This window comes from Salvelinus namaycush, chromosome 35 (genome assembly GCF_016432855.1).
Source record: "Salvelinus namaycush isolate Seneca chromosome 35, SaNama_1.0, whole genome shotgun sequence".
In the NCBI taxonomy this organism is placed as follows: Eukaryota; Metazoa; Chordata; class Actinopteri; order Salmoniformes; family Salmonidae; genus Salvelinus; species Salvelinus namaycush.
Window position 1 is genome coordinate 12,057,272 of NC_052341.1, and position 17,295 is coordinate 12,074,566.

At 42.9% G+C, this 17,295-nt stretch overlaps 1 protein-coding gene across 1 annotated transcript in view; it reads left to right on the top strand.

Moving 5' to 3' along the window:
• Positions 1 to 17,295, top strand: part of LOC120029401 (neurexin-1a-like) — a 164,221-nt gene that overhangs the window by 70,610 nt on the left and 76,316 nt on the right. The window contains exon 14 of the mRNA XM_038974622.1: positions 3,998 to 4,117. Within this exon, the coding sequence (XP_038830550.1) occupies positions 3,998 to 4,117 (120 nt within the window). The remainder of the gene's footprint in view (positions 1 to 3,997; positions 4,118 to 17,295) is intronic.

Below are 17,295 nucleotides of genomic sequence, written 5' to 3' on the forward strand. Positions count from 1 at the left end.
ACATCCTCACCCCTCCACAACCACCACTTCCACCTCTCTTCACATCCTCACCCCTCCACAAGCACCACTTCCACCTCTCTTCACATCCTCACATCCTCACCCCTCCACAAGCACCACTTCCATCTCTCTTCACATCCTCACCCCTCCACAAGCACCACTTCCATCTCTCTTCACATCCTCACCCCTCCAACTCAACTCAGGGTGTTACATCACTCCCATGTCATAAGGAATGGGCTTCAGGCCCATAGGGAATACAAGGCTCACTCACCTGTCCAATCCTAAACCGACCCCTAGATCCTATACCTCTGAGAGGATTTGACAAATGTAAGCAACATATAAATAGCTCCACCTTGCCCTCTGATAGGCTAGGTGGACGTTTCACCAAGTTTCCTATAACAATGAAATGCTCTCGGATTTCCACAAGTGCATAGAGCGTAGGGTCTAGGGGACGATTTGGAAGTGGACCCCCACCACCATCTTGTATGACAGCCTATGGGTCTCTTGTTATCGTCTCACAGTCACGTATGTTCTACTCACTATAGTTTATTGTATTCACCTCACTCATGTCTATTTGGTCACATATGGTATACATTTTATATACCATTATTTTATTGCATGGCTCATAGTCTTCCTAACAACATATACATGTTGCCCACTGTATGCATGGAATTGCACCAAATATTTATATCATTGTGCAATTTTGAATCAAAATAGATGGGGTCTTACTGTAGCTACCTCATGTTTGTAAGATAGCAACCGTTGTTTCCTGTGTGAAGTGTGTCAAATTGTACTTTTCTTATCAGTGTAAATACTATTATTTCAATGCTATATTTGTTTTATTCAGTATTTATTGATGTTGTATATGGGGCAGTAGGATGAAAACATGTACATAAGTGTTAATTCACAAAGCATCATTCATAAGAATAACCATTTTTTATTGAATAAATCAATGAATAAATAACCATAATTAAACTGAACACTAATCAGTAAAACTAGTCACTACTTCCACAACCACTAAAACTAATAAAAGTGACAAAAAATGTGCAATAACATACTGTCGGCCTACTATACAATAGCATTATGGGACAAAGTAAACGGTTATAAACTTCACACTTTTGAGAACTGAAATATGTAGTAGTGCATTAACTAATAGTCATATATAATTTGTAATTCACCATTGTAACAACATGTATCATTATCCAAGATAATCTCATTCATAATCTCAGCATAACAAACTGAACCATGTTACATAACTCTGTTTAACATCCATACTAACCCTGTGTCATTCCACTGGCATTAACACTCCCATTAACACAGCCTACAGAGGGGCTGACTGACTGGCTGACAGACTACAAAGCAGACTAACTAACAGCCTGGCAGACAGATGACATGGCAGACTGCCTGACTGACTGGTTGACAGACTACATAGCAGACTGGCTGACAGCCTGGCAGATAGATGACATATAGGCAAACATACATATAGACAAACAGACATATAGACAAACATACATATAGACAAACAGACATATAGACAAACAGACATATAGACAAACTGACATATAGACAAACAGACATATAGACAAACATACATATAGACAAACAGACATACAGACATATAGACAAACAGACATATAGACAAACAGACATATAGACAAACAGACATATAGACAAACAGACATATAGACAAACAAACATATAGACAAACAGACATATAGACAAACATACATATAGACAAACAGACATACAGACATATAGACAAACAGACATATAGACAAACATACATATAGACAAACAGACATATAGACAAACAGACATATAGACAAACAGACATATAGACAAACAGACATACAGACATATAGACAAACAGACATATAGACAAACATACATATAGACAAACAGACATATAGACAAACAGACATATAGACAAACTGACATATAGACAAACAGACATATAGACAAACAGACATATAGACAAACAGACATATAGACAAACAGTCAGACATACAGACAGTGGTACAGACAGATAGACAGACATACAGCCATATAGACAAACAGACATATAGGCAAACATACATATAGACAAACAGACGGACATACAGGCAGACAGACAAACAGGCAGACAGAGGTATAGACAGACAGACAGACAGACAGACAGACAGACAGACAGACAGACAGACAGACAGACAGACAGACAGACAGACAGACAGACAGACAGACAGACAGACAGACAGACAGACAGATGGACGTATAGACAGACAGGCATACAGACAGTGGTACAGACATATAGAAAGACGGATGGACGGACGGACATACAGACAGAGGTAAAGAGAGACAGACATACAGACCTATAGTATTGACAGACAGAGGTAAAGACAGACAGACAGACAGACCTACAGTATTGACAGACAGAGGTAAAGACAGACAGACAGACCTACAGTATTGACAGACAGAGGTAAAGACAGACAGACAGACCTACAGTATTGACAGACAGAGGTAAAGACAGACAGACAGACCTACAGTATTGACAGACAGAGGTAAAGACAGACAGACAGACCTACAGTATTGACAGACAGAGGTAAAGACAGACAGACAGACCTACAGTATTGACAGACAGAGGCTAAGAACGGTGTCTGAGACATTGTTGTTCAATGCTAATAGCTGCTGATGATGATCTTTCCCTTTTCTTTTGCTTTACTAAAGACGACTGAAGTTTTTAGACCCTCCACAAGAGACCGATCCCAGATTGTCTCAGATCCTGTTTTACTTACCACTTTATCTACCCTATGTGTACTCTCTCGTGGACAGATCTACTTAACCATAACTGGTACAGTAGAATCTGTCGGGAAGGAATGGGATGTGTAGGCTAACAAGCAGCAGTATAAGGTTTTTTCATCACTGGTTATTTGGAGAAATCACAATGTCGCAGGTGTTAGCATCTTTCTCAATTTCGAAAGGGGAGGGAACATTCAGCCCGTAACTTGCAAAGGAGAGGGTGGAACTCCTCGTTCCGGTGACGCTCCTTGTTTTAGCATCTATTAACATGCATGGATCCAGAACTTAATCAAGCAGCTGACCAGTTCCGTGAGACTTTAGTTCTGATTTTAGATGACCCTCTGTGTTAGATTTCTCTTGCCATGTATAAAAATGCACGAACGGAAACATATATCTAATCCCTCACGAAGTGATCGAAACCTGAATGGTTCCTCTGTCTCTTTTTCTGATAGGATACACCGGCTACTTCCTTTTTCTACATTTGACCTGCGGTGCTCTTTCTTTTTGACTCAAGAAACAATCAAATGTGTTGCTATGGTTTCCCTTTCTTTCATAATAATGTTGGTTCTTTCCTAAAAACAGTGGTGAGGCTGTAAGAACATAATAACAATGTGGATAAATAAGCAAGAATACCTTAAAACTCACTAAAACAACAGACAATCTCTGTAAATGCAACATAAATATTATTTAAACCTGTCTTAAAAAACTCACTGGTTGACTGTTCAATGAGTGTTTTCCGTGTCTCTGTATAAGTACATGTGTCTTCCTGTGTGTGTGTGTGTGTGTGTGTGTGTGTGTGTGTGTGTGTGTGTGTGTGTGTGTGTGTGTGTGTGTGTGTGTGTGTGTGTGTGTGTGTGTGTGTGTGTGTGTGTGTGTAGTGTTTCTGTGTGTGATGTTTTTCCGTGTGTAAAGTGTTAGTGTGTGAGGGAGCGAGAGAGAGTGAGAGAGAAGGGGGGATAGAGGGACAGAGAGAGAAGTATGTTTGTCTCAGTATGTCATTTGTCAGTATGTAAAATGTGTTTCATACTGTATGTGGGTAAATGGATTACAAGAATGAAGTTGGATTATGCTTTTAATCGTATTTACGTGTTTAATTCTCTCATCACATATATACACATACATTTGGTAAAATCTGATCACATATTTTAAGTAATCCCTCCCTCCCTCCCCTTCCTTACTTCCCTCCCCCCCCTCCCACTCCCCCTCCCTCCCTCCCTGTGCCCAGGCCCCAGTACAACGTGCCAGGAGGACTCGTGTGCAAACCAGGGTGTGTGTCTGCAGCAGTGGGAGGGGTTCAGCTGTGATTGTAGCATGACTTCTTTCGGAGGGCCACTCTGCAACGACGGTAAGACACACATCACATTCTTACCCCCTGTTTGTGTGTACTGTACACACAGCTGTACCCCCTGTCTATGTGCTCACACACTCTTCGACACACACCCTTACCCCAATCTACTTAATAAATAATATAATCATATGTCCATTTAGCAGACACTTGTATCCAAAGTGACTGCACACCTATACACACCCTTCTAATGTATATCTATCTGTATTGCACACACATCTACCCCTATGTACAGTACCAGTCAAAAGTTTGGACATGCCTACTCATTCCAGGGTTTTTCTTTATATGTACTATTTTCTATATGAAATAACACATATAGAATCATGTAGTAACCAAAAAAGTGTTAAACAAATCAAAATATATTTTATATTTGAGATTATTCAAAGTAGCCACCCTTTGCCTTGATGACAGCTGTGCACACTCTTTGCATTCTCTCAACCAGCTTCATGAAGTAGTCACCTGGAATGTATTTCAATTAACAGGTGTGCCTTGTTAAAAGTTAATTTCTGGAATTTCTTTCATTCTTAATGGGTTTGAGCCAATCAGTTGTGTTGTGACAAGGTAGGGGTGTTATACAGAAGATAGACCTATTTGGTAAAAGACCAAGTCCATATTATGACAAGAACAACTCAAATAAGCAAAGAGAAACAACAGTCCATCATCACTTTAAGACATGACGGTCAGTCAATCCGGAAAATGTCATGAACATTTTCAACGTTTCTTCAAGTGCCGTCGCAAAAATCATCAAGCGCTATGATGAAACTGGCTCTCATGAGGACCGCCACAGGAAAGGAAGACCCAGAGTTACCTCTGCTGCAGAGGTTAAGTTCATTAGAGTTACCAGCATCAGAATTGGAGCCCAAATAAATGCTTCACAAAGTTCAAGTAACAAACACATCTCAACATCAACTGTTCAGAGGAGACTGTGAATCAGGCCTTCTTGGTCGAATTGCTGCAAAGAAACCACTACTAAAGGACACCAATAAGAAGAAGAGACTTGGTTGGGCCAAGAAACACAAGCAATGGACATTAGAACGGTGGAAATCTGTGAAACACAGAGTAGGTGAACAGATGCTCTCCGCATGTGTGGTTCCCACAATGATGTATGAAGGAAGAGGTGTGACGGTGTGGGTACTTTGCTGGTGACACTGTCAGTGATTTATTTAGAATTCAAGGCTCACCTAACCAGCATGGCTACCACAGCACTCTGCGGTGATATGCCATCCCATCTTGCGCTTGGTGGGGCTATCATTTGTTTTTCAACAGGACAATGACCCAAAACACACCTCCAGGCTATGTAAGGGGTATTTGACCAAGAAGGAGAGTGATGGACTGCTGCATCAGATGACCTGGCCTCCACAATCACTTGACCTCAAACCAATTGAGATGGTTTGGGATGACTTGGACCGCAGAGTGAAGAAAAAGCAGCCAACAAATGCTCAGCATATGTGGAAACTCCTTCAAGACTGTTGGGAAAGCATTCCAGGTGAAGCTGATTGAGAGAATGCCAAGACTGTACAACACTGTCATCAAGGCAAAGGGTGGCTACTTTGAAGAATCTCAAATATAAAATATATTTTGATTTGTTTCACACTTTTTTGGTTACTACATTCATAGTTTGATGTCTTCGTTATTCATTTACAATGTAGGAAATAGTAAAAATATAGAAAAACCCTTGAATGAGTAGGTGTGTCCTAAGTTTTGCCAGGTACTGTATGTATACACACACGTCCATGTATAATCATATGGTCATTTGGCAGACATGTTTAGTGTTACAGAACTGTCATTACTAACATTAAAACACACCCATCGGAACCAGATATTTGGAACACATGTTAGCTGCTTTCTATGTACTTCATTACATAATCGTGTCTGTCCCCATTGAGTCATTGATACAGACACTCAATGAACTACCTCAACTTATTCCTGTCCTTGGTGACATATTGTACACATTTGTGCCTCCCTCCAAGAGAGGTGGATCTTAGCCATACAGGTGTAGGATCTTAATTTGAGCCAGTTTGCTACAGCAGGAAAATAATCATTCAGCATCAGGAAATGTGCATTATTATGTGGATTATAATTAATGGAGATGTTTGTAGGGGTTGGTACATTTTTTATAAGGGAAAATCAAGTCTGAAATTTCAAAGTTGAAAGCCTTTTTAAATGTTATAACACTACATATTTTAAATTAAGATCCTGCATATGTACTTACATGCATACTGTAATGTACACTGCAACCTATATAGGAATGTATTTTGTCCTTTGTGACATCTTTTGTTGTACACCCACGCAAAACACACTTCAAGTCTGCCTTCGCTAAAAGCTTGCTATAAATTCCACGTTGCATACATCAAGTTCCATACATTGAGTTCCATACGTTGAATTACATATATATTGTATCTTGACTGAGTAGCCATTGTGCCAGAAGAGTTGACTAAAGGTAAGTGTTGTCATCGTCATGGTGGCAACAATGAACAAGTCCATTTGGAACATTGGAAACCATTTTCTTCTCCCGTACTGTCACCCTCTGTTTTCATTAGAAGTTATTATTTTCCATGTGGACTCTGACACTATAAATGAGAACACTTCTGTCCTATACTTGTACATGCTGCGTTTGACAACTCATTGGCAATTATTATATTACTGTGGACTCTGGCAATACAAAAGGAAAATGCTATTATCCACTGTGTGCAGCACTTTACCTGACAGCAATAGAGGCCTGGAGGACACAGCAGGAATTGAACTGACAGCAATATAGGCCTGGACAAAGCAGGAATTTACCTGACAACAATATAGGCCTGGAGGACACATCAGGAATTTACCTGACAGCAATAGAGGCCTGGAGGACTCAGCGGGAATTTACCTGAAATCAATAGAGGCCTGGTGGCCTGGACGCAGCTCATTGCTGCTTTGGATTGTTTCACTCTTTCATTTCTCCCACCAGTAGATTTGATGTGGCATTACACAACATGTCAAAAGAACATAACATGTATTATGAGGTGAGAGCTATGAGGCGTGACTGAATGGACATTTGGGAAGGTGCTTACTCATAATAAAGACTGTTACTGCATCTCAAATGGCACCCTATCCTAGTGCACTACTTTTCATCAGGGTTTCTCAAAACTAGTGCACTATATAGGGAATGGGGTGACATTTGGAATGCATCACTAGAGAATGAGGAGAAAGGGGGGATGCTGTCTTATTAATGATAAGCCCTAGAGAGAAGGGGACGGCAATACTGGGAGAATGTGGGAATGCTTGCAATAATTCTACCAAATAGCCTGCTGTCTTATGCAAAATATGCACGAGGGACAAGGGGAGAGTGTGCAGTGGTTATTATTTCCTCTGTGGTGGTTTACGCTGTAATGGGAGAATGGAGGAAACTGCTGAACAGCACTTTAGTAAAAGAGAGAGAGAGAGAGAGAGAAAGAGAGAGAGAGATCAATGGAGGGAGGATAGACAACACAAAAGTAAGTGAGGGAAGGAGTGGGGGGGGCACCCTGTGGATGGAGCTAGGGCTGTACTGTAGACGACACAAAAAATGAGGGAGGAGCAGGGCAGCATAGATGGTAATATATTCCCTGCCATGCAGCTGCCAACCAGATAAGAAGCTTCTCTCTTTTGTTATCAGGGAAGAGAGCGTTAATAGATTTCAGCGCTGGCGCGCCCCTCTCCTTCGCTCCTCCACTCGTCCACTGACCACCATGATAACACACGAGAAGGATACTCATGTCAGAAGAGATGTGAAACATTTATACCCCAGACAGTCATTCAAATTTACACAAAATGTACATCTCTCCTGTTCTCTCCCTCTGGTTCTCTTGCTCTCTCGATTTCAGTCTTTTATAACACATTCTCTCTCCCTCTCCATCTCCCTCTCCCTATTTCTTTCTCATTTCCCTCTCCCTTTCTCTCCCCTCATTCATCTATTCCTCTTCATCCTTAGCACTGTATTTGGTCTGTGTGTGTGTGTGTGTGTGTGTGTGTGTGTGTGTGTGTGTGTGTGTGTGTGTGTGTGTGTGTGTGTGTGTGTGTGTGTGTGTGTGTGTGTGTGTGTGTGTGTGTGCGTGCGTGCGAGTCTCAGCAGGTAGAGGCCTCTAGTTGGGGCAATATGCATGTCCTGTAGCCAGTGGGATGGCAGGTTTATTCACAGGAGGCATTCCTGACAACACATCTGGTTATTTTCTTCCCACAGCAGTAAATGAGCTCATTCTCTGGGCCTGGCTGGCACGCACACACACACACACACACCATTGCCACGCACACAACAGAAAGCGACTTATCTGTGTATTGTGTGTGTGTGTGCGAGCATGTGTCATTTCACAGAGAGAGAGGATTTGAAGCATCTCAAGTAGTTCTGTTAGTCCATCTATAGATGCTTTACAGATGATCAGACTATCAACAAAGTATCTGTTGATAAGCTACTGCTTGCTAAGGTTACGGTTAGAGTTAGGGTTAGGTTTAGAATAACCTTTAACCCTAAGGGTTAAGGTTAGGGTTAAGGCTAGGGTTAGGGTAAGGGTTAGGAAAGGAAGACCCGGAAAATCGTTTAAAACTCCAGCTACCCAAGCCATAGACTGTTCTCTCTGCTTCTGCACGGCAAGCGGTACTGGTGCATCAAGTCTGACACCAACAGGCTCCTGAACAGCTTCTATCCCCAAGCCATAAGACTGCTGAATAGCTAACTAAACAGCAAACAGAATGGCTACACGGACTATCTGAATTTACCCTTGTATTAACTTTTTTTTGTTTTGCACTGTGTCTGTGCACACTCACAGGGCCCTACACACTCACAGGGCCCTACACACTCACCGGGCCCTACACACTCACCGGGCCCTACACACTCACAGGGCCCTACACACTCAAGCACACTGACGCTCTAACACACACACAGACTCACACACATAAACACTCACTCCATCATTTGCTCACAAACACATAATATGCACATATATTTATAGTGACTCAACACACACACACACACACACCCACCCACTCATATACAATCATCATATACGCTGCTGCTACTCTGTTTATCATATATCCTGATGCCTAGTCACCTTAACCCTATATTGTACATATCTACCTCTATCGCTCCAGTATCCCTGCACACTGTAAATATGGTACTGGAACTGACCCTGTATGTAGTATGGTTACTTACTTCCTCATGCGTTTTTGTTGTACCTTAAGTTATTTTTAGTTTTACATTCTTATTGATTACTGCATTATTGGGGTTAGAGCTTGGAAGACATGCATTTCACTGTACTTGTCCACGTGCCATAAAAATACTTGAAACTTGAAGTTTAGAGTAAGGGTTAGGGTTAGGATTAGGGTTAGAGCTAGGATTTGGGGTAGCAGATAGTTAGTTGCAATGTTACTAATAGTCTGTAGATAGTCTGTAGAGGATGGACTAACCAAATAAATTGTTACCAGAGAGAGAAAGAATGAGAAATAAATACACTGCTCAAAAAAATAAAGGGAACACTTAAACAACACAATGTAACTCCAAGTCAATCACACTTCTGTGAAATCAAACTGTCCACTTAGGAAGCAACACTGATTGACAATAAATTTCACATGCTGTTGTGCAAATGGAATAGACAAAAGGTGGAAATTATAGGCAATTAGTAAGACACCCCCAAAAAAGGAATGGTTCTGCAGGTGGTGACCACAGACCACTTCTCAGTTCCTATGCTTCCTGGCTGATGTTTTGGTCACTTTTGAATGCTGGCGGTGCTTTCACTCTAGTGGTAGCATGAGACGGAGTCTACAACCCACACAAGTGGCTCAGGTAGTGCAGTTCATCCAGGATGGCACATCAATGCGAGCTGTGGCAAAAAGGTTTGCTGTGTCTGTCAGCGTAGTGTCCAGAGCATGGAGGCCCTACCAGGAGACAGGCCAGTACATCAGGAGACGTGGAGGAGGCCGTAGGAGGGCAACAACCCAGCAGCAGGACCGCTACCTCCGCCTTTGTGCAAGGAGGTGCACTGCCAGAGCCCTGCAAAATGACCTCCAGCAGGCCACAAATGTGCATCCGAGGAGTGCGGCACTAGGCGCCATTTCTGAGATCTCTCTGGTGGGTCGTCATGGGCACCCTGCCGCACCCTGCCTCGTCGAGACGGCGAGAAACTCCATTTCACAGTCCCTGGTCCCCATCCTAATCACAATCCTGAGTTGTACGGCATGATGATGCTACACACACACACACACACACACACACACACACACACACACACACACACACACACACACACACACACACACACACACACACACACACACACACACACACACACACAACCATGCACACACACACACACACACACACACACACACACACGCACACACGCACACACACACACACACACACACACACACACACACACACATTTATATATATGAGTACATGCACACACACACACACATATTTGTGGAGCAGCTGTCAATCATAAAGCATGAGATGCGGGAGATATAATGTCATATCTGGTGGTGATAGCAACATCTCATCATTTCACTATCAGACATGGGAATTCAGCCTCATGAGTATCCTAAATGACACCCTATACATTATATATTGCACTACTTTTGACCAGAGCACGTAGTGCACTACATACGGAAAAGGGTGCCAATTGGGACGCAAACAATGATCATCGCTTCACTTTAAGCAGTGCAGTAATGTGAATCGATAGGAAGACACGGGGCCAATGCCATGGAGACGACTCATGGGGTAGGTTCTCATTTGGGGGTCTGGCCCAGTCATTGGGGGTAAAGATAGAGCCTATCTCTAACACTCTCTATTAGCTCCTCATTACATTTACATTTTAGGCATTTAGCAAACGCTCTTATCCAGTGTCTTACAGAAGCAATTAGGGTTAAGAGTCTTGCTCAAGGGCACATGGACAGATTTTTCCCCTAGTTGGCTCGGGGATTCGAACCAGTGACATTCCAGTTACTGTCCCAACGTTCTAAACGCTAGGCTACCGCTCTTCTCTCTTCCAGATTGTACACGTTCAGTAATAGAAGGTAGAAGGAAGATGATTGGGTAATGTCGGAAGGAAAGCTACATAAGTGTCTTGTGTTACCTTGCTTTAGTCTTTGTTCAATATGAAACAAAGTCAAATAAGTGTCATAACAGTCTTCGTTCAGTCTAACACATCGTTAGGTTATCATGCTGAGGGACACCTGCTGTGGACAGAAATTGTTCATTTCACAGTCTGGGTTTTCCAACGAGGGGCAACTAGGCTTTACCATAGAGAAGTAATTCAGTTGACTGGTTGGGAGGGCTGACTGGTTGGCTGGCACACTCGGAGCCTCACTCTGCACACACACACACGCACCCACACACGCACACACACACACGCACACACACACGCACACACCCACGCACGCACACACACACACACACGCACAGACACGCACACACACACGCACACACACACGCACACACGCACAGACACTCCAGAACCCATCATTTGAGTCACCCCAGCAGAGTGGAGATTTGGAGGTCAAGGCCACAGTAAAATGGCTTTCCATTCCTTCCACTGAGGTGGACAGCGACAAAGAGAGAGTAGACGTCCCAAATGGCACCATATTCCCTATGCAGTGCACTACTTTTGACCCAGTCCCATAGGGCTATGTTCTAAAGTAGTGCACTATGTAGGGAATAGGGTGCCATTTGGGATGAACACAGAGCAGCAGGGAGCCAGCCTATTAAGACTAAGTGTCTCCTCTCTCTTCTTCTCTGTCTTTCACCATGGAAAGAAAGAACCGGAAAAGTACAGTGATGTGGTTACCCACAAACCTCTGTGGCTAAGTCCCATAGGGTTCTAGTCAAAAGTAGTGCACTTTATAGGGAATAGGGTGCCATTTGGGATGCATTCCCTCTCCCCTTTCTCCTCTCCCTTGCCCACTCATCGGACAACCTGGCCAATGAAAAGCTCCTAATTGACACTTGTATTGTGAGGCCTGTTTCGGATGCTGTGCATCGCTGGTGGGAGATTGCATGTAATGACTTTAAGTCTCTCCAAAGGAAGTCCAATTTCCATGAAATCCTTTCCACTGTCACTGAGGAGAGAGTGGCTTTTCTTTAGCTGTTCCTGTCCCCATCACACCTCACCATGTAATCCAGAGAAGCACGATCTAACCACCAGCCATGTTCTAACCTGGTCACTGAAAGAGGGGGGAAGCATTTTTTTTGTCTGTGTGTGCATGCGTGTATGGAGTGTGTGTCTGTATACTAAAGCTTCCATGTAGTCTAGTCCTTCTGAGGAAGTTAAGCGTTGCGGTGGTCGAGTGTCTGAACTTAACACATACAGACAAATCGGACGGTGTGTGTGTGTGTGTGTGTGTGTGTGTGTGTGTGTGTGTGTGTGTGTGTGTGTGTGTGTGTGTGTGTGTGTTTAGCTGTTCAGTCTAAAGTGGGTCGTGAAGGGGCTAGAGGGTTGGGTAGTGGGTATGGCCAGACCATCCACGCGATCTCCGCCTCGCCTCGCTACCCCGAGGACAGAGTCCCCCAACCACGCAACACACACACCGGCCGCCACACCGCCCAGTCAGCCTGAGAGCTAAGGCCATTAGTGCCATGTCAATATTATATCAACAGTGGTGATTGTGTTGCGTGGTTGGGGGACTCTGTCCTCGGCCTCCCCTGCTCTCTCCTCTCCACCACCCTCTGTCTATTTCTTATCCATGTCTAAGTCTCGTTCCTTCCTTTATTTTCTATCCTTTTGAGGATTGTCTTTCTGCATGGCCTGCTGTGTACGTGGCGCTATAAGCAGAGGTCTGATTGGATGGTGATTGTGTAATTGTTTAGGATGTACAGTACAAAGTGGTGCATTGCCTTCCTGTTAGGACTGTATAGAGAGGTTAAATGACAGAAAAACTTGATGTAGTCAGGGAAAAAGTGTCTTACATGCTTGTCAAATATACTGAACAAAAATATAAATGCAACATGTAAAGTGTTGGTCCCATGTTTCATGAGCTGAAATAAAAGATTGCAGAAAAATTCCATATGCACAAAAAACTTATTTCTCAAAAATGTTGAGTACAAATTTGTTTACGTCCTTGTTAGTGAACATTTTTCCTTTGCCAAGATAATCCATCCACCTGACAGGTGTGGCATATCAAAGAGCTGAATAAACAGCCTGATCATTACACATGTGCACCTTGTGTTGGGGGCAATAAAAGGCCACTCTAAAATGTGCAGTATTGTCACACAACACAATGCCACAGATGTCTCAAGTTTTGAGGGATTGTGCAATTGGCATGCTGACTGCAGAAATATCCACCAGAGCTGTTGCAAGAGAATTGAACATAAATTCTCTAAAATAAGCCGCCTCCTACATCGTTTTAGAGAATTTGGCAGTACGTCCAACCGGCCTCACAACCCCAGACCAAGTGTAACAACGCCAGCCCAGGACCTCCACATCTGGCTTCTTCACCTGCGAGATAGTCTGAGACCAGCCACCCAGACATCTGATGAAACTGAGGAGTATTTTTATCCGTAATATCCTGGCTCCCAAGTGGGCCCAACCATGCCTGCGCCCCTGCCCAGTCATGTGAAATCCATAGATTAGGGCCTAATGAATTCATTTCAATTGACTGATTTCCTTACATGAACTGTAACTCAGTAAAATCTTTAAATTGTTGCATGCTGTGTTTATTTGTTTGTTCAGTATATGAATGGGAGTACAGACAAATGCACACAGTGTGCCAGTTCCACTCGAGGACAGAAGCTGATCGAGCCAAGACTCTTGACTCCACTCAACCTTTAGACACTTACTGTGCTGTAACAGACTCCAACACATCTCTGATAAGTGAAGCATTCATGGCACATCTTCTAGTTCATGGAATTGGAGAGGACTTCCACCGAAGCACAGACACACAGACACAGATACACACACTCTATTCTCTTGAGAGACATACAAGGATTTAGGCACTTTGTTAGGACTCAATCGATATGAGTGGACACCCAGTCGTGAGACCAAGGAGACACTGTGTGTGTGTGTGTGTGTGTGTGTGTGTGTGTGTGTGTGTGTGTGTGTGTGTGTGTGTGTGTGTGTGTGTGTGTGTGTGTGTGTGTGTGTGTGTGTGTGTGTGTGTGTGTGTGTGTGTGTGTGTGTGTGTGTGTGTGTGTGTGTGTCCTGTCAGGGAAATAACTTGTCTCTGTTAGTAGTATTGACCCTTTAAACACAATGCTGGAAAACAAATCTATTTGTGTAAGAAATATCGGGGTCTTGGTCAGTGTGTGTCTGTTGAACGCTTGGACTAGCTTTGAGATGGCATTGTGCCTAAAATATACACACACACACACACACACACACACACACACACACATAGTCATACAGACATAGAGTGCAGACACAAACACATTGTCCATGACTCATCTTCATAGCTTCCTGTTGTACAGTCTTAGAAAAAAGAGGTGCCATCTAAAACCTAAAATGTCCCCATAGGAAAACCCTTTTGAAGAAACCTTTATGGTTCCATGTTGAAACCTTAACACAGAGGGTTCTACATGGAAACCAAAAGGGTTCTACCTGCAACCAAAAAGGTTATCCTATGAGGACAGCCGAACATCTTAAGCGTGTTCTCTGCTACACTAAGCAGCACTGCGTGACTGAATGAGTGAGTGACTGAAAGAGTGAGTGACTGAATGAGTGAGTGACTGAATGAGTGACTGAAAGAGTGAGTGACTGAATGAGTGATTTAATTAATGAGTGACTGAATGAGTGAGTGACTGAATGAGTGACTGAATGAGTGAGTAACTGAATGAGTGTCTGAATGAGTCGGTGACTGAATGAGTGACTGAATGAGTGACTGACTGAATGAGTAACTGAATGCGTGAGTGACTGAATGAGTGAGTGACTGAATGAGTTAATGAATGAGTGAATGACTCTATAACTGTCCACTATACTATAGAATAATAATCATTACTAAATCATATGGTGGGTGCTTATATTTGTGCTTATACATGTACAATTATGTATTGGGATCAAGGCAGACTGTAGGTCTCTCTCTCTCTTTCTCTCTCTCTCTCTCTCTTCCTCTCTCTCTTCCTCTTCCTCTCTCTCTCTCTCTCTCTCTTCCTCTCTCTCTCTCTCTTCCTCTTCCTCTCTCTCTCTCTTCCTCTCTCTTCCTCTTCCTCTCTCTCTCTCTACCTCTCTCTCTTCCTCTTCCTCTCTTTCTCTCTCTTCCTCTCTCTCTTCATCTTCCTCTCTCTCTCTCTCTCTTCCTCTCTCTCTTCCTCTTCCTCTCTCTCTATCTCTTCCTCTCTCTCTTCCCCTCTCTCTTCCTCTTCCTCTCTCTCTCTCTCTCTCTTCCTCTCTCTCTTCCTCTCACTCTTCCTCTTCCTCTCTCTCTCTCTCTCTCTCTCTCTCTCTCTCTCTCTCTCTCTCTCTCTCTCTCTCTCTCTTCCTCTCTCACTCGTGTTTTTCCTCCATATAATCTTCCACCATCCCATCCTCACCACGATGGCTATTACATGCAATAAACATAACGAGTGGAAATGCAATTTAATATTAGTATCAAACAACAGTATGAATGACAAAGACAGCATTACTAACCCCACTACTGCTCTCTCTCTCTCTCTCTCTCTCTCTCTCTCTCTCTCTCTCTCTCTCTCTCTCTCTGTCTCTCTCTTTCAAACATCTAGCCATGTTCTGAAAACAGTTTTCATGTTATTATATATCCAGTGAAAATGATTAATGCAGGGATGAAAAGGGAGATCAAATGGACAGCTAATTGTAACAAATTAAGCGCTTTATGGTGGTACTGTCTAACACTGGAGAACATTACAGAGAAAATGTCAACACATTGTCATACTGTGAGCTGGTTTCATTTCATATTCATTTCGTATTACTGAAAATGGGGAAAGGATTGATCAAACTAATGTTCATATAAGCATTATCAGCCGATGCTACAATGAAAACCATATTATTACTCCATCTTGTGTGTACATTTGGTTTCCCTCATAAATACATCACAAAACTGTAAATGTGTTTGCCTTTGGCGGTGTGTTTCATCAGGGTTATGCGTTAGCTTTATGTTCATATGGCAAAGCGAAACAGTATCAAAGAGAGATTATGTGTGTGAAGGGATCTGAGAAAGTGTGGGAGTATACAACAGATTGTATGTTTCAGTTTGTGTGTGTGTGTGTGTGTGTGTGTGTGTGTGTGTGTGTGTGTGTGTGTGTGTGTGTGTGTGTGTGTGTGTGTGTGTGTGTGTGTGTGTGTGTGTGTGTGGGTGTGTGTGTGGGTGTCCTGTCAGGGAAATAACTTGTCTCTCTTAGTAGTATTAACCCTTTAAACACAATGCTGGAAAACAAATCTATCTGTGTGAGAAATATCGGGGTCTTGGTCAGTGTGTGTCTGTTGAACGCTTGGACTAGCTTTGAGATGGCATTGTGCCTAAAATATATGCGAAAAGCGTACTTAAGTGCTTCTAGTGTATTCACTTCAATTCCATCTCCCCCCTAATGGAACTGTATTCACATCACACACACACACACATGCACACGCACACGCACACGCACACGCACACACACACACACACACACACACACACACACACACACACACACACACACATAGTCATACAGACATAGAGTGCAGACACAAACACATTGTCCATGACTCATCTTCATAGCTTCCTGTTGTACAGTCTTAGAAAAAAGAGGTGCCATCTAAAACCTAAAATGTCCCCATAGGAAAACCCTTTTGAAGAAACCTTTATGGTTCCATGTTGAAACCTTAACACAGAGGGTTCTACATGGAAACCAAAAGGGTTCTACCTGCAACCAAAAAGGTTATCCTATGAGGACAGCCGAACATCTTAAGCGTGTTCTCTGCTACACTAAGCAGCACTGCGTGACTGAATGAGTGAGTGACTGAAAGAGTGACTGACTGAATGAGTGACTGAAAGAGTGACTGACTGAATGAGTAACTGAATGAGTGAGTGACTGAATGAGTTAATGAATGAGTGACTGAATGAGTGAATGACTATATAACGGTCCACTATACTATAGAATAATAATCATTAATAAATAATATGGTGGGTGCTTATATTTGTGTTTATACATGTACAATTATGTATTGGGATCAAGGCAGACTGTAGGTCTCTCTCTCTCTCTCGCTAGCTCTCTTTCTCTCTCTTCCTCTCGCTCTTCCTCTTCTACTCTC